Source organism: Chanodichthys erythropterus, chromosome 15 (assembly GCF_024489055.1).
Source record: "Chanodichthys erythropterus isolate Z2021 chromosome 15, ASM2448905v1, whole genome shotgun sequence".
NCBI lineage: Eukaryota > Metazoa > Chordata > Actinopteri > Cypriniformes > Xenocyprididae > Chanodichthys > Chanodichthys erythropterus.
The window spans coordinates 10,698,616-10,721,530 of NC_090235.1; the positions used below are offsets into that span (position 1 = coordinate 10,698,616).

General features: G+C 33.9%; 1 protein-coding gene across 2 annotated transcripts; it reads left to right on the forward strand.

The window, feature by feature from the left end:
* Positions 1–3,815: 3,815 nt before the first annotated feature.
* stm (starmaker) lies at positions 3,816–18,885 on the forward strand. 2 transcript variants are annotated; one of them, XM_067411551.1, is made up of 24 exons: positions 3,816–3,957; positions 5,044–5,105; positions 5,389–5,406; positions 5,900–5,932; positions 6,028–6,078; positions 7,187–7,225; positions 7,361–7,396; positions 8,021–8,056; positions 9,015–9,059; positions 9,376–9,462; positions 9,545–9,583; positions 9,699–9,722; positions 10,039–10,077; positions 10,331–10,402; positions 10,801–10,863; positions 12,740–13,468; positions 13,547–13,588; positions 15,446–15,499; positions 15,972–16,013; positions 16,140–16,190; positions 16,484–16,531; positions 17,157–17,204; positions 17,282–17,353; positions 18,073–18,885. In XM_067411551.1, exons 1-23 carry the CDS (start codon positions 3,947–3,949, stop codon positions 17,320–17,322), a joined length of 1,710 nt encoding a protein of 569 aa, XP_067267652.1. In that variant the 5' UTR covers positions 3,816–3,946; the 3' UTR covers positions 17,323–17,353; positions 18,073–18,885. The 2 variants fall into 2 exon arrangements, with proteins under 2 accessions (XP_067267652.1, XP_067267651.1); XM_067411550.1 differs by having other exon boundaries at positions 3,818–3,957; positions 9,678–9,722.
* Positions 18,886–22,915: the final 4,030 nt, after the last annotated feature.

Genomic DNA, 22,915 nt, shown 5'->3' on the forward strand with positions numbered 1-22,915 from the left:
AAATAATGAATCAAAGAAGGAAGGAAAGTGGAAGGAAAAAGAAAAGAGAAACGGATTGGAAGAAAAAAGGAAAATAAAAAAGAAGGAAGGAAAACAGAAGGAAGAAACAATGAAGGAAGGAAGATTGAAGAAATAAAAACTGAAGGAAGGGGAAAATACTAAATAAGGGGTTGAGGAAAAGAAGTAAATGAAGGAAAATAGCAGAAAATAAGAACAGAAAGAAGAAAAAGAAGAAAGGGAGGTAAAGTGAATGAAGGAAATAAAACAAGCTGGAAGGAAGGAAGGAAGGAAGGAAGGAAGGAAGGAAGGAAGGAAGGAAGGAAGGAAGGAAGGAAGGAAGGAAGGAAGGAAGGAAGGAAGGAAGGAAGGAAAATTGTAGAAAAAGAGAAGAAAGGAAAGAATGAAGGAAGGTAAAATGAACGAAAGAAGAGTAACAGAGACAGGAAGGAAGGAAGAAATGAAGGAAGGAGGGAAGGAAGGAAGGAAGGAAGGAAGGAAGGAAGGAAGGAAGGAAGGAAGGAAGGAAGGAAGGAAGGAAGGAAGGAAGGAAGGAAGGAAGGAAGGAAGGAAGGAAGGAAGGAAATTGTAGACAAGAAAGGAATGAAGGAAGGTAAAATGAATGAAGGAAGTAAAACAGAAGCAGGCAGGCAGGCAGGCAGGAAGGAAGGAAGGAAGGAAGGAAGGAAGGAAGGAAGGAAGGAAGGAAGGAAGGAAGGAAGGAAGGAAGGAAGGAAGGAAGGAAGGAAGGAAGGAAGGAAGGAAGGAAGGAAGGAAGGAAAATGGTAGAAAAAGAAGAAAGAAGGAAGGAAGTAGGTAAAATTAAAGAAGGAAGGAATGAAGGAAAAGGAAAATTGTAGAAAAAGAGAAGAAAGGAAAGAATGAAGGAAGGTAAAATGAATGAAAGAAGAGTAGCAGAGAGAAGGAAGGTAGGAAGGAAGGAAGGAAGGAAATGGTATAAAAAGAAGAAAGGAACAAAGGAAGGTAAAATGAATGAAGGAAATAAAACAGGAGCAGGCAGGTAGGAAGGAAGCAGGAAAAAGGAAGGAAGGAAGGAAATGAAGAAAGGAAAGAAGGAAGGAAGAAAGTAGGTCAAATTAAAGAGGGAAGGAATGAAGGAAAATGCTAGAAGAAAGAAGAAAGGGAAGAAGGAAGGAAGATAAAATTAATGTAAGAAGCAAAACTGAAGCAGGCAGGAAGGAAGGAAGGAAGGAAGGAAGGAAGGAAGGAAGGAAGGAAGGAAAGAAAATGTTAGAGAAGATGAAAAAAGGAAAGAAGAAAAAAGAAATAAAAAATGTAGAAAAAGTAGAAAAAAAACAAGAAAAACTGAAGGAAGAAAAATGAAGAAATAAAAAAAGGAAAATGGAAGGAAACAGGAGGACGTCAGTCTTCAAGGCTATCAAGATTTGGCCGCATCACTAATAAGTTCAACAGTGTCTGTAATCACTGACACATATTAACTGAACTCTTTAACTGTTTACACAATGAAGTCAATCAATGACAGCAAGATGACGCTCTGACGCTACGATTCAATGTAATGCTGTTCAGGGAGAGTGTGACCTCGAGATCTGCTGGACTTTCAGTGAGATGAAGTTTCCATGAAACTTCATGAGTTTAAGTCGATTCCAGCAGATAAAAATGCTCAAGTTAACAGTTCAAATGGGTGGTTTGTTCCAAAAAGACAAGCTTCCCAATTTAGCAAGTATTGATGTCACAACTACATCATCATAAATCCGTGTGGAGTGGCACAGTAACGGCCGTGACGCTCCCACACTTTCACTTCAGAAACACGGCTTATCTGAGAATGGCAGCAGGGAAACCCCTCAATCCTTTAGAAAGGCCACAGGATCCTACAGAGAGCGGATGAAACATTCAGTGCCTGTGTAATTGACTCATTTCCTCAACAAAACCTCATTTACATCCTAAAACTGAACATCGTTTGCATATAACATCATACTTAAAGCTGCTTTGATGCATCAATGGCTTGTTGAATATGAATGGATGTGCAAGAGGAAAAAAAGAATAATTAACCTTTAACAGGAATATGTGCTTTATTACTCATCAAGGATGTTTTTAAGCTCAATAAATTACTCAGTGGAGAAACAAAGAGGCTTTGTGTGAAGAACAGCTGCTCTCAGAACAGCAGCCATCAGGGACAATCTCAAGCTTTTCCAGGCCAACTGGAGCAGCTCAAGCTCACTGCCTGTTGTCTTTTTGTGAAGTTATTTCTGTTTACAAAACCACATTAGGAACATTTACATGTAATCCAAGACCATTCAGCTCAGTATAAAGTGGAAAAATAAATAAATGGTGAAATAAAAGTATAAACAAGCAAGCAAACAAATCAATTGCAAGATAAATAAAAATTTGTAAATAAAATATAAAAATATAAAAATTCAATAAAAATATGTAAATAAAACATACCACAATAATAAGACTACCTAACAGACTAAGCAAGCAAGCAAATAAATAATAGTAATTTGATATAATAATAAAATAATAATAATAAAAAAAAAATATATATTTTCTTTTTTAAATTAAGTTTACCTCACATATTATGTAAATAATCAAATAAATAAATAAATAAATAGCTTAACAAATAAATAAAAAAGAAATTATTTAATTAACATTTAATTTTATTTTAAATTAATTTTACCTTACAGGCTATGCAAGCAATTAAGCTAATAAACAAATAAATTGCTTAGTAAATAAATAATTAAATATCTTGTTACAATAAATTATATATTTAAATGTTATTTAAATTATTTAATCTAAATTAAGATTACTGACATTACAGATATTTAAACAAACAAATACATATATAAATAAATAATTTAATAAATAAATACAAATAATTTATAAAATTACCATTTTAATTATTTTATTTAATTTTAGATTACTTTACAGACTGTGCAATCAATACATTATAAAAAATATTTAAAAAATATTTGTTGAATATTATAAAATTTAAAATATATATTTTTTTTATTTAAATTAAGATTATCAACATTACAGACTATTTATGCAAATAAATAAATGATACAAAAAATATCGGAATAAAAACTGCAATGAAATTACAATGAAAAACACAAGTCACATGGCTATGATTATGTGTTGATTAAGTGTTTTGTAACTTGTTAGTGGTTTCAGCTAAAGTAGTACCCAAAAGATAAGCAAGCTCAGGGATGGGCAAAGTCAGTCCTGGAGGGTCACTGTCCTGCAGAGTTCAGCTCCAACCCTGATCAAAGCTTTCTAGTAATCCTAAAGAGACACAGATTAGATTGTTAAGGTGTGTTTGATTAGGGTGGAGCTAAAATGTGCAGAACTGTGGCCCTCCGGGACCGAAGTTGCCCATCCCTGACCTAGATAAACCCTAGAAACCCCAAACACAGTTCCTGGACTGCGGTCCTCCAGGAACTGAGTTTGATACACCTGGTCTAGCCTTTCCTAATCACCTCTGAAAATCAGCTATATTGTTGTTTAAATGAAAAAAAGAAAAAAAAAGAAATTAGAACACTGTCTATCTGGCAGAACAGATCATTCGGTGTCATATAGAAGAAAGAAAGACACAAGTTCTGACGCAAACACAATGAGCATGTCCTGCCCAGCAGCTCTTTGTTTAGGTTCTGAGAAAAACTCCTCAAATCAACTAAATCAAATGTCTGGAGCGAATCACAAAGGAGCGGCGGGACCCGTCGAGACAGAGACACCAGGACTGGGACACAGAAGCTACACTATTTACAAAGGCTGTTTGAAAACACAAACAATAGCAGGACGGCCTGACTTCATAACCCTGTTCTAATGAGAGGAGCTTTAGAGGTTCTCATGTAACGCCTCTGTCTTTAGCTCAACCCCCTCAGAGGGTATAAAAGATCTGAGAGCAGCTCCATTCAGGCTTTAGACCTGCATCACCTGCGTCTATCTCACACTGCAATCCAGTCCTATTGCAATGCTGTCCCGGTGAGTACAAGTGTCTCGTTTACTCTGTCAGCCTCGGCTGCGTTTCCCAAAAAAGTGTCGTAAGCCTAAGTCGATCGTGTGCCACCATGGTCTCTTCGATCAACTTGGCCCACAATACTTTTGAGAAACGCAGCCCTGGCCTGGTTTAATGCTTCAAAGTATTTCCTTTCAGTGCATCATTATTTACATTTACAGAGGTGCAAAAGTGCATGCAAAAGTCCGCAAAAACAACAAGAATAATTGATTTTTATGAAAGCTAACTCTGGAAGTAGTGCACTGATTTCAATCTAGTCCAGTGTCTGTGTCTGCACAGTCACAGGCTATGAACAAAAGAGACTGCGGCAAACATCTAGACCAAATTAAACATTTATCACATTTATCAACAGTTTATCAGTTAAAATGTTTTGAAAAGTTCAGAATACATGAAAAGGGCAGAATCTATCTTTATAGGATTTCAAATATACATGTTTTACTGAGATGCTCAATTGTGTGATAAAAATGACGTGAAAACAGAATATGTGTGCATCAAGAATGGTCAATTTAAATCAGTATGCTTGGTTTTTTTATTGCTAAAAAATTTATTAAAACATTGAATTGTTTGTTAATTTGGTTATTGAAAGTAACAATTTATATATATATATATATATATATATATATATATATATATATATATATATTCTTTTAATTTTACATTATTATTTACTTTAGATAAAATAAATGATTTTTTTATATTATATTATATATATATATATATATATATATATATATATATATATATATATATATATATATATATATATATACACTATACTATCTTTTACACTATATATTACACAATATTATATATATATATATATATATATATATATATATATATATTATATATACACATTATTTTACATTTATTATATATAATATACATAATATACATTTTCTTTTAATTTTACATTACATATAAACATTATATTATATATACACATTTCATATTTATATAGATATTCTTTTAATTTTATGATTAATTTTTCGATTAGATGTTTTTGTGGACATTCACATGACTGTTCTATTTTTTTCTCTCTTGTTATAAAGGACGCTGGTTGTTCCATTGATCTTTGCATTAGTGGGTGTCTCTATTTCTGCACCAATAAATGGTAAGGAATCTGACATCATTATATCGGTCACACATATACCTTCCCAGATAACCCCGAATCCCTAAATTATTATTAGTGATGAGCATCAGCTCTTCTTTCTAAGTAACATGAAGCATTTTCTGCCTCTCTATAATGAGACTGTAATCAGAGCCCTTCACAGAACACAAAAGAGTGTTGTTCACCTGTGCCGGTACATGTAGCCTGGGCCTCTATAGGAGATGCAGTCTATAGCTCAATACATTCAGACCACTAACTAACTGTTTTGTCTTTTGTTTTGATACAGATGGAACTGATAATGATGGTGAGAATGTTTCTCTTATGCACATTGGCCTTCATAATTTTTATTTCACTTTTTAAGTTACTCATTGCCCCTGAATGCATGAGTTGTGTAAGAACAATGAACTGCATTGTACTATTGCAATTGTTCAAGAAAGACATTACAGATGGAAAACTCCCAAGTAAGATCTTAGTGATCTCAGTTGTTACTCCAAGATAGAAATAGGATGAAATTACAATTCTTTGAAAAAGACCCCAGGAATCTCACATAATGTGTCTCCTTTAGAGTTTCAGAAGAGATTTCAGCAATGCCTCAGATACCAAAGCTTGCAATTAAAAGTCAGAAATTTCAATATCATCAGATTCTACCAGATGAGTTGCTATATTCACAGCTCTACACAACCTCTGGGCAGGCAGACTAGTTAAAAAAGGGGACAATAAGAATCTGGTTTTAAGCGAATATGATCTGGTTTATGTCACTGATTGTGTTTCATTCTCACTTTCATGTTTTATCTCAGAGGCGACTGCATCCCTGCTACAGATCTTCAGTGGTAGGTCGCGATGAACTTGATCTATGAATCATAAATCAATAGACCACAGAAAGTTTTCTAGATCATCTGACAAACATGTTTTTCTCTCTTTTCAGTTCATTTCGAAGGAGCTGTTCCAACTCACGTCCCTGTAAATGAAGACTCAGGTTGGTCTGGCTGATATAGATATAGATCAAGTCTCAAAAAAATTGTATATAAACAATTACATGAACATGAACTTAATTTGAACATTGATATTTAGACGGATAACAGTGTTGTCATTGTTAACTAAAACTATTAAACATATTGGTAACACTTTACAATAAGGTCTCATTTGTTAACGTTAATTTAATAACTATCATTGATCAGCACATTTGTTCCTAATCTTTGTTGAAAATTAGTTAAAATTTCCTGATAATTTACTCACCCCCATGTCATCCAAGATGTTTATGTCTTTCTTTCTTCAGTCAAAAAGTAATTATGAGGAAAACATTCCAGGATTTTTCTCCATATAGAGGACTTTACTGGGGTTCAACGGGTTGAAGGTCCAAATGTCAGTTTCAGTGCAGCTTCAAAGAGCTCTACATGATCCCAGACGAGGAATAAGGGTCTAATCTAGTGAAACAATCTACTTTTTTTAAAAAAAATAAACATTTATATACTTTTTAACCACAAAAGCTCATCTCTGCGATGTGCCACACATGATGTAATCATATTGGAAAGGTCAGGCATGACATAGGCCGAAGTACCGCGGTAGGGTGAAAAACTCTCCTCCAACTTCAAAATCGTCCGACATCGTTATTTTACTTAGTCTTTGCACAATCGCTTTGTAAACACTGGATTGGTACTTCCATCTACGTCACGCGTGACCTTTCCAACGTGATCATGTAATGCGTGGCGCATGGCAGAGCAGTGCAAGATGAGCATTTGTGGTTAAAATGTATATAGATTTTTATTTCTTTTAGAAAATGACTGATCGTTTTACTAAATAAGAAAATACTCTTATTCCTCGTCTGGGATTGTGTAGAGCTCTTTGAAGCTGCACTGAAACTGACATTTGGACTTTCAACCTGTTGGTAACTGTTGAAGTGTACTACATGGAGAAAAATCCTGGAATGATTTCCTCAAAAACCTTAATTTCTTTTCGACTGAAGAAAGAAAGACATGAACATCTTGGATGACATGGGGGTGAGTAAATTATCAGGAAATCTGAACTAATCTTTTAACTAGACAGACAAATGCTCAAACGTAACTTTGAAAAACTATCTTTTGTAGGAACTACAGATGGGATAGATTCATCAGAGAAACAAGGAGGTAAACACTTTTTCACCCATTCTGTAGACGCTCTATGAGACAGTTTGAACCCAAAATGCCAAAGACAAAACATGGAACAGGATTAAACAGAGAACAAACAAAAAAATGACACATGAACTTCTCTTTGATTTCAAGGTCCCAGTGACTCGTCTGACACCACTGAAAAACCAGGTCAGGTTCTCGTTTCGAGCGTCTAGACATGCAGCACATAAAACAAAGAAAGAGCACATAAGAGCACACAGCTTTCAAAGCATTTTACAAGTGCCAACAGAAAGCATTGATATCATATGAATGAGAACGATAACACGATACACACGGATTAATGTTTAACTGCTGTGTGTTCAGCATCAGTGAACTAGAAGAATTGGTATTAGTTTGAAAAGCAGGATGTAGTCAGTCAACAGGAAAAGATTAAATGAATTAAAACAATCATTCACATCCAAATGTGTCACACTCCATCTTTTCCTGAATAATGCCACGGCAACAGGACAGAAAGCACAACAAATATTTATGACCCATATTATCAGTGAATGTAAATCAATGAATTGAGGGAGACGTGTGGTCCTGATTGATGTTGTGAACCAGGATAAACACTTTTAATTGATTCAATTCTTGTATTTAGTCAATATGATGTTGATTTTAGAAAATAAGGCCTATACTTGTATGTTAACACATTAGCAATCATTTTAAGGAATGGAAGCAACTTTCAATGACACTAGGAAAGACACAAATATGAATAAATGAACTTTACACGTTTATAATTTTCTTTTCTACAAATTGTTTTTCTTTATAAAGAGGCTGACAGCGTTCCTGACTCACCAGACACAAACAGTAAGACTTCACTTCTGAAATCTTTAGTTACACTTTATTTTCATGATCCATTCTAGTAAATATAAGTAAGTTTAACTACAAGTGCAGGGTAGATTACTTACAAATTGTAGTCAGTTACTGATTCCAAATTACACAACAAACATTGTAGTTAGTAACATAATCCATTACATTACACGTTTAAGGTAATATAATCTGACTACTTTTAGATTACTTGTGACCTAACTCGATTTTCAGATTAATTTGAATAGGATAATCTTGTAAAATATATTCCATTCTTTGTTATCAACAACATGAATGGCATTAAATATTACATTATGTCAGGGTTTGCCAGACTGGGGTTCGTGAGTTTAATAAAAAGCCGTTAATTAAATCACACACACTCAAAAAACAAAACAAAACAAATCGCTTTGTTATATTAACTCAAATTTTTAATTTCAATGAAGTCAAAATTTTAAGGCAGCCAGGTAACTTAATTTTTTAAGTTAAACCAACAATTCTTTTATACAGTGTAGTGTTATACAATGTTGAAATGTGTAGAAAGCACTTCTTAAAAGTGAAATGGTTTCTGTAAATCCAGTGATCAAATGCAATGTGGGTCTCAGTTTTCAGTGACAGTCACATGACTAGTCTGTGTGTGTGATTCCACAAACCTGACCTTCTGGGCATTAGAAAGGAAAGTTTACGATAAAAAATAATTCAATCAATGAATTGTGAATCATTTACTGTCATTGTGAGAGTAGCATGTAACCATATAATCAATAAAGTAGTATGATTATGAGTATTTTGAAATGTAATGTAATGTTATTACTAGTACTTAATTTTTGATATCTGATTATGTAATCCAGATTACATGTAATAAGTTACTATAGATCGAAATAAAGTGTTACCAAATCTTGTACTCTGTTTGAAATGCATTTAAATGAAGCATTGCCCAAACTAACAGCTTGATCAATTTCAGGGGACACAAGTCTGGATGAAGCCACCGGCGGCCCAGATTCAATAGGTACAACCTAACCTGTGCATCAGTTTCCTAAACACACAACAACAATGCAATATGATGTTTGGGTCAAATATGAAAATGTATCCCTCACTTTCTTAGAAAAAAAAAAAAAAACATCTTTAAACACAACATTGTATTGTTTCCCTTACAAAAGGCCCATGGCATTCCCATAAGTAAAGGTTATGTGATTAAAATACATAGGATCTAAAGATATTCCATTCAGATATATAATTCAAAACATCAGCAGGTGTAAAATGCACAATATATTTGTTATGCAATTATTTATTTCCTCATGTCTTGATTTAAATGCTTTTATCAGACACAACAGATATTGATACGGACAAAGACACAGATACTAATACTAATACAGAAACAGATTCGTCGCAGCAAAAGACAGCCGATTCAGGTGGGTGAAAGACAAATTTTCATAAGATACGGAATACACACGTGCAAAATATGAATAAGGACTTTTCCTTTATCTGCTGCAGGTGAGAACAGTGAAAAACCATCAGCGGAGGACAGCACAGGTGAGAGAGATCACAGAAACCAACGTGAAACGAGACAGACTGCATCGTATAATATAGTGTTAAGTCAATTTAAATATGTCGCATAATATTTCAGATGCTGATCATGTTGATACAGATTCAAAGGAAAAGGAATCAGCAGGTAAACAAACATACAGAATAAAGAGATTTACATTTCTGTCCAACTCAATGCTAAAATGCGAATGCTAAAACACTACATCAATAACAATAACAAATAATCATAATTGATTGGAAAATGTCATTGTTTACAATTATTTATCAAATAAATAATTTGCACATAAAAGATTGAACAATTGTCATTGTTCTTTTTTTTTTTTAAATTAAAAGCACACTTCAAAACATCAAAGAATTAAAACTCTCCCTTATATTCCAAAGTAAAGTGTGTCACACAAAACAATGATTTACTGTCTCACTATTAAACTTCTCCTGCTTCACAGACACAGATGAGAAGGCAGACACTGATTCAGTTGAAACAGGTACAGAGTTTTCTCATGCAGAGCATTTCCTCATTTCCTGTAGTTGATTCTTGAACATCATTCTTATCAAGCCAGTGTTCCCCTCTGGCGGTAGTTAATGGTTATACAGGAGTATGTTTTGTTGCCATGAACATTGTTCAAGCACCAACAAAAGATGTTCCAGGAACACGTCCTACTTGGCACAGTCACTCTTCTCTCACAGCAAAATGATACATTCTTATTGAAACAATCTTGGCATACTCTGTCCTTTCAGACGGAGATTCTGCTAGTGTGGAAAAGAACGAATCTGATGATTCGCCTGATGATGCCGACAAAACTTCTACAGGTATTAGAGATCACTGCAGAAATTATTATATATATATATATATATATATATACACACACACAAACTTTGTTAGAGGCTATTAATCACAAATAATCGACTCGAGAGCACTATATATTTATATATCTATATATATATATATATATATATATATATATATATATATACACATTTTCTATTTAGCTTTAATTTATTTTTATTTCATTATATTTTTTCATTATATTTGTTATTTTAGCTTTATTTCAGTGATCAAAAACTATGTTTAATAGTTTAAAAGTTAACAACACAACGTCAAATTACTTTTAAAATAATTTTAATTTATTGAACTGAAAGAATGAACGTGATTCAGCCTGAAGTTAGAGATGTTTTGACTAATAACAGTTGTGTATTTGCTGATGCAGAAGCTACAGATGATTCATCTGACAAGGATTCTTCAGACACAGATGAGCAGCAGGACTCTGACGGTGAGCTTAACCACAAAAGAACATCTGTGTCTCATTTCTATACTTAATAACTGAACAAAAAAAGATGATTCTTGCACTTAAAAGTCCTTAAAAGTTTCCAGTATCAAGCCATTTTTCTTATTATTGTAGTATTATTGAAATATTATTATAGTTTGGTATTTTAATATTTTCTGTTTTCATTGTATTTATTATTTTTTAATTTTAGTAATTTTATGTTTTTGTCATTTAAAAAAAATGATTTATTTATTAATATTTATTTTAGTTTAAGTTAAACTAAATGAAAATGAGAAATGTTGCTGAAATAAGTTGAGTTGAAATGAGTTGTAAAAAGAATTTTTTATAAACATTATAAATGTATTAACATGGAAGTAATATGATTTATCATTTTATTATTTAAATATGATGCATATTGCAGTAAATAAAGACATTTTTTTTTAGTACCTGTACCATGGTAAATCCATTTATGGTTGCACTTTATTTTATAGTATGTACACTTGCATGCACTTACAGTGTACTTGACTAAGAAAATACAAGGTAATATAAAATAACTTCAGGGGTTAAAGGTGCCCTAGAACTTTTTTTTTAAAAAGATGTGATATAAGTCTAAGGTGTCCCCTGAATGTGTCTGTGAAGTTTCAGCTCAAAATACCCCATAGATTTTTTTTATTCATTTTTTAACTGCCTATTTTGGGGCATAATTAGAAATGAGCCGATTCAGGGTGTGTGGCCCTTTAAATCTGGTGCTCCAAGCCCCAAGAGCTCGCGCTTGCCTTAAACAACATAAAAAAAAGTTCAAACAGCTAATATAACCCTCAAAATGGATCTTTACAAAGTGTTCGTCATGCAGCATGTCTAATTGCATAAGTACAGTGTTTATTGTGATGTTTACATTGATTCTGAATGAATTTGAGGCTGTGCTCCATGGCTAACGGCTAATGCTACACTGTTGGAGAGATTTATAAAGAATGAAGTTGCGTTTATGAATTATACAGACTGCAAATGTTTAAAAATGAAAATAGCGACGGCTCTTGTCTCCATGAATCCAGTAAGAAACGATGGTAAGTTTAACCACATTTAACAGTACATTAGCAACATGCTAACAAAACATTTAGAAAGACAATTTACAAATATCACTAAAAATATCATGATATCATGGATCATGTCAGTTATTATTGCTCCATCTGCCATTTTTCGCTATTGTTCTTGCTTGCTTACCTAGTCTGATGATTCAGCTGTACACATCCAGACGTCCTGCCCTTGTCTAATGCCTTTCATAATGTTGGGAACATGGGCTGGCATATGCAAATATTGGGGGCGTACATATTATTGATCCCGACTGTTATGTTGAGATTCGCCTGTTCTTCAGAGGTCTTTTAAACAAATGAGATTTATATAAGAAGGAGGAAACAATGGAGTTTGAGACTCACTGTATGTCATTTCCATGTACTGAACTCTTGTTATTCAACTATGCCAATATAAATTCAATTTTTGGAACTAGGGCACCTTTAAGGTTAGGTTTAGGTGTAGGTTCAGGGTGAGTACCTAGACATTAGCCAGTTATTATAATTACTGTAATAAGTACATAGTATGTAGATGAGGAACAAGATTTATTTGTTTGTGTGTACCATGGTAATACCGCGTCTTTTGACATTCAATATGTTCCTTGGATTGCTATGTAACTAGTGCATGATTAGTACTTTGGTGGTATAACAATTTACCATGGTACATAGGTAGTACTATGGTAATTGTGTTCTGAAACAATCAACAAACCATGGTATTTTTTGTAAGTTTAGGTTTCAGTGGTTCATTAAGTAATTTGTCTGTAATTATCAGTTTGATGATCTATATTAATAAAATATGAACTTTTTACACACAGATTCTGACAAAGACAAAACGGATGGAGACACAGATGAAAAGAGCGATGAGAAAGACGAGAAAGACTCCAGCAACGACACTAGCAAAGACTCAGAAGACGAGGGTCGAGAAACCTCTGAGACGCCAGACAAAAGTGATGCAGACAGCAGCTCAGATACGGATGAGTTGAAAGATTCAGACGATTCCAAGGACCAGGATTCAGATTCGCCAGACACTGACAGCACAGAGAAGAAAGAGAAAGACCAGGACTCTGACAGCGGCACAGACGCCAGCAGCGACCAGGACACGGCAGATTCCCCTGACGCAGCAGACCTTAAAGACAGCGCTGAGGATAAAGACAAGGACAACAGCGATCTGAAAGACACAGAAGACGATGGAGACAGCGAGAAGGACTCCAAAGAGAAGGAGACCAATGACAAAGACAGCAACGAGGGAAAAGATAAAGAAGATGAATCCAAACCAGAGGAACAGAACAAGGAAGACGCCACCTCGAAAGAAGACGCCACAGCCAGTCAGTCTGATGAGAGTCCGCTGGAAGAAATGACAGAAGACAAGCAGGAAGACAAGCCAGATTCTGACAACTCCAGCCTAGACTCAAACTCAGACTCGGACTCGGACAGCAAAGATAAAGACCAGGACAAAGTGAAGAGCAGCACAGAGTCCACAGACACAGAAAGCTCTGACAGTGACAGCAAGAGCGACACGGACAGCTTAGAAACAGGAGGGGAAGGTAAACGTTACATCCTTTCTGTTTTGCATTCATCAAACCACAGTACCGACTGGTTGATTCATGTTTTTGTGCCCACAGACACTGATGAAGACAGTGACTCCAGTGTGGAAAAAGCACAAGGTATTTACTAATATATATATAAATATATATATATATATATATATATATATATATATATATATATATATATATATATATATATATATATATATATATATATATATATATATATATATATATATATATATATATATATCCACTTCAAAAAAGGCTATATCAAGTAATTCTGAGACAAAGTTTAAAATAAGAAATAAAGTCACATTGTGCTGTAGTTATATAAAGTTATAACCTTAATTGCATAGCATACAATCATTATGTGTGAGATAGTCACAATTTTTAAAGTCACAGTGAGATATAAAGACAATTTCAAGATATAAAGTCATAATTGCGAGATATAAAGTCATAATTGAATATATACTTCATAATTGAATATAAAGTAATTTTGTAAGATATAGTCATAATTGTGAGCTTTAAAGTCATATTGTGAGATGTAAAGTCATAATTGAATATATAACATCATAATTGAATATATAAAGTAATTTTGTAAGATATAGTCATAATTGTCAGCTTTAAAGTCATATTGTGAGATATAAAGTCATAATTGAATATATAACATCATAATTGAATATATAATTTTGTAAGATATAGTCATAATTGTGAGCTTTAAAGTCATATTTTGAGATATAAAGTCATAATTGAAGAAATAAAGTCATACTGTGAGCTTTAAAGTCATATTGTGAGATGTAAAGTCATAATTGAATATATAACATCATAATTGAATATAAAAAGTAATTTTGTAAGATATAGTCATAATTGTGAGCTTTAAAGTCATATTGTGAGATATAAAGTAATAATTGAAGAAATAAAGTTATACTGTGAGATTTAAAATCATATTGTGAGATGTAAAGTCATAATTGAATATATAAAATCATAATTGAATATATAATTTTGTAAGATATAGTCATAATTGTGAGCTTTAAAGTCATATTGTGAGATATAAAGTCATAATTAAATATATAACATCATAATTGAATATATAATTTTGTAAGATATAGTCATAATTGTGAGCTTTAAAGTCATATTGTGAGATATAAAGTAATAATTGAAGAAATAAAGTTATACTGTGAGATTTAAAATCATATTGTGAGATGTAAAGTCATAATTGAATATATAACATCATAATTGAATATATAATTTTGTAAGATATAGTCATAATTGTGAGCTTTAAGTCATATTGTGAGATATAAAGTCATAATTGAAGAAAAAAAGTCATACTGTGAGCTTTAAAGTCATATTGTGAGATATAAAGTCATGACTGAATATATATACAAATAAGGCTTAAGCTAGTCCTAGACTAAAATGAATGTTTGAGCTGTTTTAACTGAAAGAGGTACGTTTATAAAAGCTACTGAAATGTCTTAATTGAACTAAGGCCTAATCCTGGCTTACCCTAAGCCATGTCTGTGAAACCGGGCCATAAAGTCACAATTGAAAGACATATTGTGAGATATAGTCATAAATTAATATATAATCACAACTGTGTTATATAAATGTCGTAATTGTATATACAAAGTTACAATTTTGACATACAAAGTTATATTGTGAGATATAGTCATAAATATGAGATATAAAGTCATAACTGAAGATATAAAGTCATTGTGAGATGCAAAGACATAATATATAATCACAACTGTGTTATATAAATGTTGTAAGTGTATATATAAAGTTACAATTTTGACATACAAAGTTATATTGTGAGATATAAAGTCATAATTGAAGATATAAAGTCATATTGTGAGATATAATGTCACACTGTGAAATAAAAGAAAACAAATAAACAAAACAGGCTTCTATAGATATAAACTCATCTGCAGACAAAGTTGGGAAAGTGTAATATATAAAGTTCTAAACCTACAGATTCTCCTGATGGTGCATCAATAGAGACAAATGACTCTGATGCTGATTCCAATGGTAAGACAAACCACAGCATTCACTCTTTACATGTTTCGTGAAGAGTGAAAATTAACGTCCCATTTCAATGCTAACTGACAACCAGATGTGATGCACAACACAACAAGTGATCAATCCCATCTGCTCCATGTAAATCTGAGGTGTTTTCTTCTTTTCTTCACTAGTTCACTAGACTATTCTGAACTGTGATGTGAAAAACAGGGAAAATATAAAGCCTCCAAAAAAGAATCAGACACCGGCTAAGCAATATAAAATCAGTAAATATTTGTGAGTTTTACTGTGCGTTGCTTGCGTGCTAAAATTGCATTTCGCCAGAATACACTGCTACTTTTGAATGGCTGTCAAAGGAGAACAGAGTTGCATCACACGGCATTTTTGATTTCAGCATGGACAAACAAATTACTTCCCACTAAAGCCACATACGTAAGGCATGATAAAAGCTGAGGCAGTAATAATCTTTGTCTTCTTCTAGATGAACATGACAATGACTCAACAGATGCTACGGCATCATTCGGTAAATATGTTTATTAATTCAGTATGTAAGAGTCAAGCGATGCCTTCATCATTTTAAAAGTATTAAAAAAGTTTCTTAAATGTATGTTTCTAAAATTTGCTTTCTTATTTAATTTGCTAACTCTAGAGGGACACACCGATGAAAACACTGATGCAGACAGCCATGATACTTCAGACGGTACGTCTCATGGGTCTAAAGCACTTCATTTTGGGTGTAGTTGTCTTGTTTATTAAGGTTAACATTATTACCATTGCTTTTGAACCTAAGTATTAAACTTTGGCATGCAACTTACACCATTTGTGCTGAGGACATGAATGATTCCCCAAATCATGTCAAATATTTTATAAATGATAAATTGCAAAAGTAGCTGTTACCTGTAAGATGGCCACTACTTTTTGATTGGGACAAATTCTCAAAGAATTCTAGGAAAACATTATTTGAAAGCCTAAATTTTGCATGTTTCTGTTTAGATGGTGATGACATTGTCAATGATGAAACCGGGGTTGAAGATGGCACAGGCAAGTCAATTATGTTTTGAGACTTTTCTCCCAAATTTCCTTAGGAGACACAAATGAGACATATGTTGACATACAGTCGGAGTAGAGATCTATAAGCGTAACTGGTCCTACTCAACCCGCCCTGAGCGGGATTCAAACTGGTGTCTCCGGCATGGGTGGCGGGCAGTAATAAGGACGCTAAAGTGCTTCTTGAGGCCAGGGAAGTGAGGTTTACATGCACAGCTCTTATTGGCCTACGTTACACTCACCCCCTAAACCTCACTCCCATCCGGGTCACGGCACCAAATGTAACCAGTCTGACTTGACCTACTCAGAGCGGGATTTGAACCAGTGTCTCCGACATGGGAGGCAGGCGTGCTAACGAGGACGCTAAAGACCGCAGCCTCTAACATCAGTCTTTAGCGCGCCTCTTGAGACCAGGGGAGTGAGGTTTACACGCACCGCTCTTATTGGCCTACATGACATAAGCGTGAAGCAAACAACATAAGGACATGAGTTTGAGTCACAGAGAATGCATGAAATAATAAAATATATGTAACATGCGCAGTATGATTTCAACGCAATATAAGTTACTTTGGAAAAAGAGTTTGCCAAATGCATAACACTTGTCTCATCGTGTTTACAGTTGCTGCTTCTAAAACAAATGATGATCATCTTGATGACACAACACAAGGTAACGATGCTGTGAAGAATCTTGCTTAAAACACTTACGCTTTGCACATGCTAATGTCCGCTCCTTCTTTTCTCAAGGATCAGATGATGGCAGCAAAACCCCAATGCCAAGCTCCTAGCGACCAGGACTCTACAAAAACATTGTAACAGGTATCATGTGATGACATATTAAAAGCTCTTTTCAAACATATGTAGTGTTTACATAGTCCTTTCTTTATAAACTTCTCTTAAAAGTTATGAAACTAAACTCACAAGTGACTGATAAAATGATAAAAAGTCTTAATGGCATGATATACAGTCAATTTGTGCAATATAAAAATCAACAATTTTGAGATTTAATGTCACATTGTGAGATATATTGTGATATATAAAGTCGGAGTTAAATATATAAAGTCACATACTGAGGTATAGTCACAATTGTGAGATATAAAGTCATAACTGAGAGATTGAGATGAGTTCAGGTTCAATGCATTTTTCATTTATAATGAGTAATTTCATGATAAACCTTATTTTAAATTGCATCATTATCATTCAAAAAAAGAAATGATGACTACCTGAAGTAGGCCTATAATGTATCCAACACAGATTTGAAGTCTCTATCGCCCCCTGGAGTCTTGGGGTGTTACTGCTAGATTAACACAAGAACAAGAACATTCATGAAGTCATTGATTTACTTGTATAAACAATTTAGAATTTGGCCTAAAAATGTATAGTGCATAGAAAGAGTACATGATGCCTTAAAATGCTGTCTACATAGGCTGTTCACTAGGTTTTGGAACAGAGCTATTGTTAAACAAATGATAAGAAGACACAGCATGCTTTTAATTTAATTAAAAAATGTTTATGATTGCTTTTCTTTCTCACTGCAGATTTTTCCTGGAGAGACGTAAAAAGAATCAACTGAGACAGTCAAGATAACCAGAGTTTCACATCCCATTAAAACACATTGACACGTCCCTCTCTCTTTCTCTCTCTCTCTCTCTCATTTGGTGAAGGTTCTTTTCTAAGGGTTCTGGGATGCAGATTAAATTATTCGGCTGTTTGGTGTACATTCCATTTTTTTTTTTAACTTTGTCCTAATTCTAGAACGTCTGATATATTAATTTTACCAATGTTAGATGGAAATACACGATGAACAATGAGGGGCTGAAATTTCAAACATTATGTATCTGTCTGTTTGCTTAGAGTCTAAATATATTTCATTTGAAAGTGACACATTAAACCTAGAGAGTAGAACTAACTGAAGGAATTTTGAGAAAGCTCCTGAGACCAAACAATTCGGGTCTGATGAAATGTTGACCAAAACATCAAACCTGTCCTGGTTCCTTTGGTTTGTCCACATGGTGTCCCCATCCTTGACACTGACTGAAAGACTGCAGCTGCTACAACGAGAAACTTCTTTTCTTGACTCTCAGATAAACGCCGGCCTGATGTCACAGTATGAGATATTTTCTGCCCACCCAAAAAAAAAAAAAATGATTTAAGACTGTACAGACAATTTCTGATAGAATCTCTGATGTCTATGTCTCTGTGGAGGAATACTAATAAACTAGCAATGTAAGAGCAGATTGTTCTGAAAACTGTTAAAAAATAATTTTGTATAGATTTAAAGTCATTTTAATATGTACACAGGGAGCAAAACTAATAAAGACTGGGTTGTCAGAAAACCAAATGGCCATGGAGTATTGTGTGTGTGTGTGTGTGTGTGTGTGTGTGTGTGTGTGTGTGTGTGTGTGTGTGTGTGTGTGTGTGTGTGTGTGCTTTTGTTTATATTACATTGTGGGGACCAAATGTCCCCATGATGTAATATAAACCTGAGTTCACCTACATCGTGGGGACCAGCCAGCGGTCCCCACAATGTAAATGGGTTTATAAATCATATAGAATGAGTTTTTGTGAAAAAGTAAAAGTTTGCACAGTTTCCTGTGAGGGTTAGGTTTAGGGGTAGGGGCAGGGTAGGGGGATAGAATGTACAGTTTGTTCAGTGTAAAATGCATTGAAGTCTATGGAAAGTCCCCACAATTCACAAAAACAAACATGAGTGTGTGTGTGTGTGTGTGTGTGTGTGTGTGTACCACAAGCACTTGCACATTTTATTCTATTTTTTTATTTATTTATTTATTTTTTATATATATATTGAAAGGGTTAGTTCACCCAAAAATGAAATTTCTATTCTTAAGTACTCACTCTCATCATGTCATCCCAAATCCGTAAGACCGTCATCTTCAGAACACATATTAAGATATTTTTGATGATATCTGAGGGTATCTGATTCACACATATCGACATTGCACCTTTTGAGGTCCAGAAAGGTACTAAACACTAGGGCTGGGCGATATATCGCATGCGATTGTCACGCGCATTTCTTCAGTAAAGCCGGTTCCCTCATTACCGCTAAATCGCCATCACCTGCTTTCAAATGAAGCGGCATTTAATAGACAGAGCCGTAGTTCACTGATAAGACACGCAATATCGCGTTCAATATCGACGGCGATTCATATCGATATTGAACGCGATATTGCGTGGCTTATCAGTGATCTACGGCTCGGCCTATTAAATGGCACTTCATTTGAAAGCAGGTGATGGCGATTTAGCGGTAATCAGGGAACCGGCTTTACTGAAGAAATGCGCGTGACAAAAGCATTCGATATATCGCCCAGCCCTACTAAACACATCGTTAAAACAGTCAACGTGACTACATTGGTTCAACCTTAATATTATGAAGTGACGAGAATACTTTTTGTGCACAAAAACAACAAAAATTAACGACTTTATTCAACAAATTCATCTGTCCCTGCCCTGTCACTGCTACGCTATTTTCATAGCAGAGATTCAGTGTTTATGTCTGAACGCGGCCTCACACATGACCATAGCCGGCCAATACTGAGCCACTGTTTGGACAATCACTGAAGCTCTGCAACGAAAATAGCGTAGCAGTGACAGGGGATAGATGAATTTATTGAATAAAGTCATTATTTTTGTTTCGTTTTGTTGCACGAAAGGTATTCTCGTCACTTCATAATATTAAGGTTGAACCACTGTAGTCACGTCAACTGTTTTAACGATGTGTTTAGTACCTTTCTGGACCTCAAAAGGTGCAATGATGTTGCTGCCTATGTGTTGATCAGATACCCTTGGATTTCATCAAAAATATCTTAATTTGTGTTCTGAAGACAAACGAAAGTCTTACAGGTTTGGGATGACACGAAGGTGAGTACTTAATGACAGAAATGTCATCTTTGGGTGAACTAACCCTTTAATTATGCAATTTTAAATAATTCAAAAAATAAATAATTTCAGTGCATGTTACAATCCAATTAAAGTTACTACATGCAATACATATAGCAAAATATTTTAGCATTTAACTTTTTATCTGATTAATATTAAATATTTTGATCTCTTTTTGTATATTTCAAAACTTTTGTCATTTTATTATGTTTAGTCCAGAACAACCCAATTCTTTACCTGAAGAGCAAATAAAAATAATTATTAAAATGTCAAATTACTATAGACATATAATGATTTATTAATTCACACAGATGAATTATTAAATAAAGGTGGTTAAATGGAATTTTGAATTTTGTAACAAAACTAAGTCTATATATATATATATATATATATATATATATATATATATATATATATATATATATATATATATATATATATATATATATATATATATATATATATGTAGACAGTTAGATGACCCGTGTTTACTGAGCCTTGGTGATGGATGATACAAAAATAAGTTGACTTTTAACAATAACAGCTGAACATCAGATCACATATAGGGCTGTCAAACGATTAATTGCGATTAATCGCATACAAAATAAAAGTTTGAGTTTGCCTAATATATGTGGGTGTAGTGTGTGTAATTATTATGTACATATAAATACACACAAATTAATGTATATATTTAAGAGAAATATGTTATGTACAAAATATTTGTATTTATATATAATATAAATTATATATAAATATAAATAAATAGCCTACATATACTTGTAAATATTTCTCAAATATATACATGAATGTGTTTGTATTTATATATACATAATAATTACACACAGTACACCCACATATATTACGCAAACTCAAACTTTTATTTTGTATGCGATTAATCGTGATTAATCGTTTGACAGCCCTAATCACAAATAAATCATAGATGTAATCTGAAATCTCTTTGTGGCATTCTTATAGTTATTAATTTGGAATAAATTTAAAATGCTTAAAAATACTGATTTTTACTTGTTTTGTTAGTTTAAAATCAGAACAGAGTAATTACATTGTAAATGTAAAAATATAAAACTATTTATATTTCTTTGTTTTTTAGTGTAAGTAATGTTTATTTAACAAGGAAAATGTATCAACATCAAATAAATGGGACAGCAATTTACATTGGATTAAAAAAAACATTTTATAAAAATCTGTGAGGACTTCCTCATTTTCAGACATATACACACACAAATGTATCTCAAATATTTAAGCAAAGCAAGCACGGCTACACACGGAGTTAAACATTATCAGATTGTGTGAATAGCCCTTTGAATGTGTCATATTTCAGTGGTTTTAGTCAAAGAAAGAAAGTCTTATCTAAGACTTAATTTTTTTTTTTAAGATTTAACCAGCAGACTAGATTCCTTGACCCTTACCCAGAGAAAGAGTTAAGTTTCCACGTGTGTCTCCACAGGCTCTTTGGAGCACGACACAATCTCGCATTACATCTCGGTGGTCTAAACCTGGCCCGAGGGTGAACAAACACGAGGATGAGGAGGAAGAGGAAGGTGTACCCCGGACAAAAGCCACCAAACAGCTCCGAACAAAGCGCTCGCGGCCCGCCTGTCCGAGCGTGACTCACTGGTCTCTGTGTGCAAATGTTCCCGTCACCCTCGTACGGGTCTTCTCAAACTTACGGGAGGCCGTTGAAACCGAAGGCCGGCTTTCAAAATGGAGACGGCCAGTGAAGCTTGACCCTAGCAGTGCATTAGTTTCCCCCGCGGCCCACTTTCCCAACAGCTTCGAAGGGGGGCGGAAGGACGCGAGAAGCCTTTAGAAATATTATACTTTAATTTAAGGCGTAAGAGGGTTTAAACATCCACTCTGATCTAGTGGCTGATATCTGTGAGAAAAGACCTACCTTTTACTCAAAAACAGGCCCTGTTGAACAGCGACACACTCAGCTGACGGGTTTTGCATGTAATATAAGAATCAAGCGCATTACTGTTTGTCTAATATCCAAAACTAGCAGCTATATGAAAACCCTTTCAAACTCCAAAAAGACACATTCATAAGAGTGTTTGTTATCTGAGAACTCATTTATCAGCATCTGTTGACAGTCCATTGAGTGCCAATTCAAGATTTCAACACTGTGTTTGGTTTTACTGGGGTCAAGACTCGTGTGTGAGAAGTTCTGTCCACACACACGCCTTTCATTTCATTTATTCAATTCATTTCTTTGTCAGTCATTCAAATAGTTTTGAAACATTCTTAAAAGAACAGTTCCGCCAAAAATGAAAATTCTATCATTCCAAATCCATATCCTGCTATATGGAGCGCAAACATTCTTTTGCAAACATTAAATCATCTTAAGGTAAGACCCAGTTTTTTCATGCACAGGTCAATTTTGAGATTTTGCTTCTTTCAGACTAGTGAAAAAATACACATTTATTAAGTGTTTTTTTTTTTTTTTTTATTACACTTTATATATTT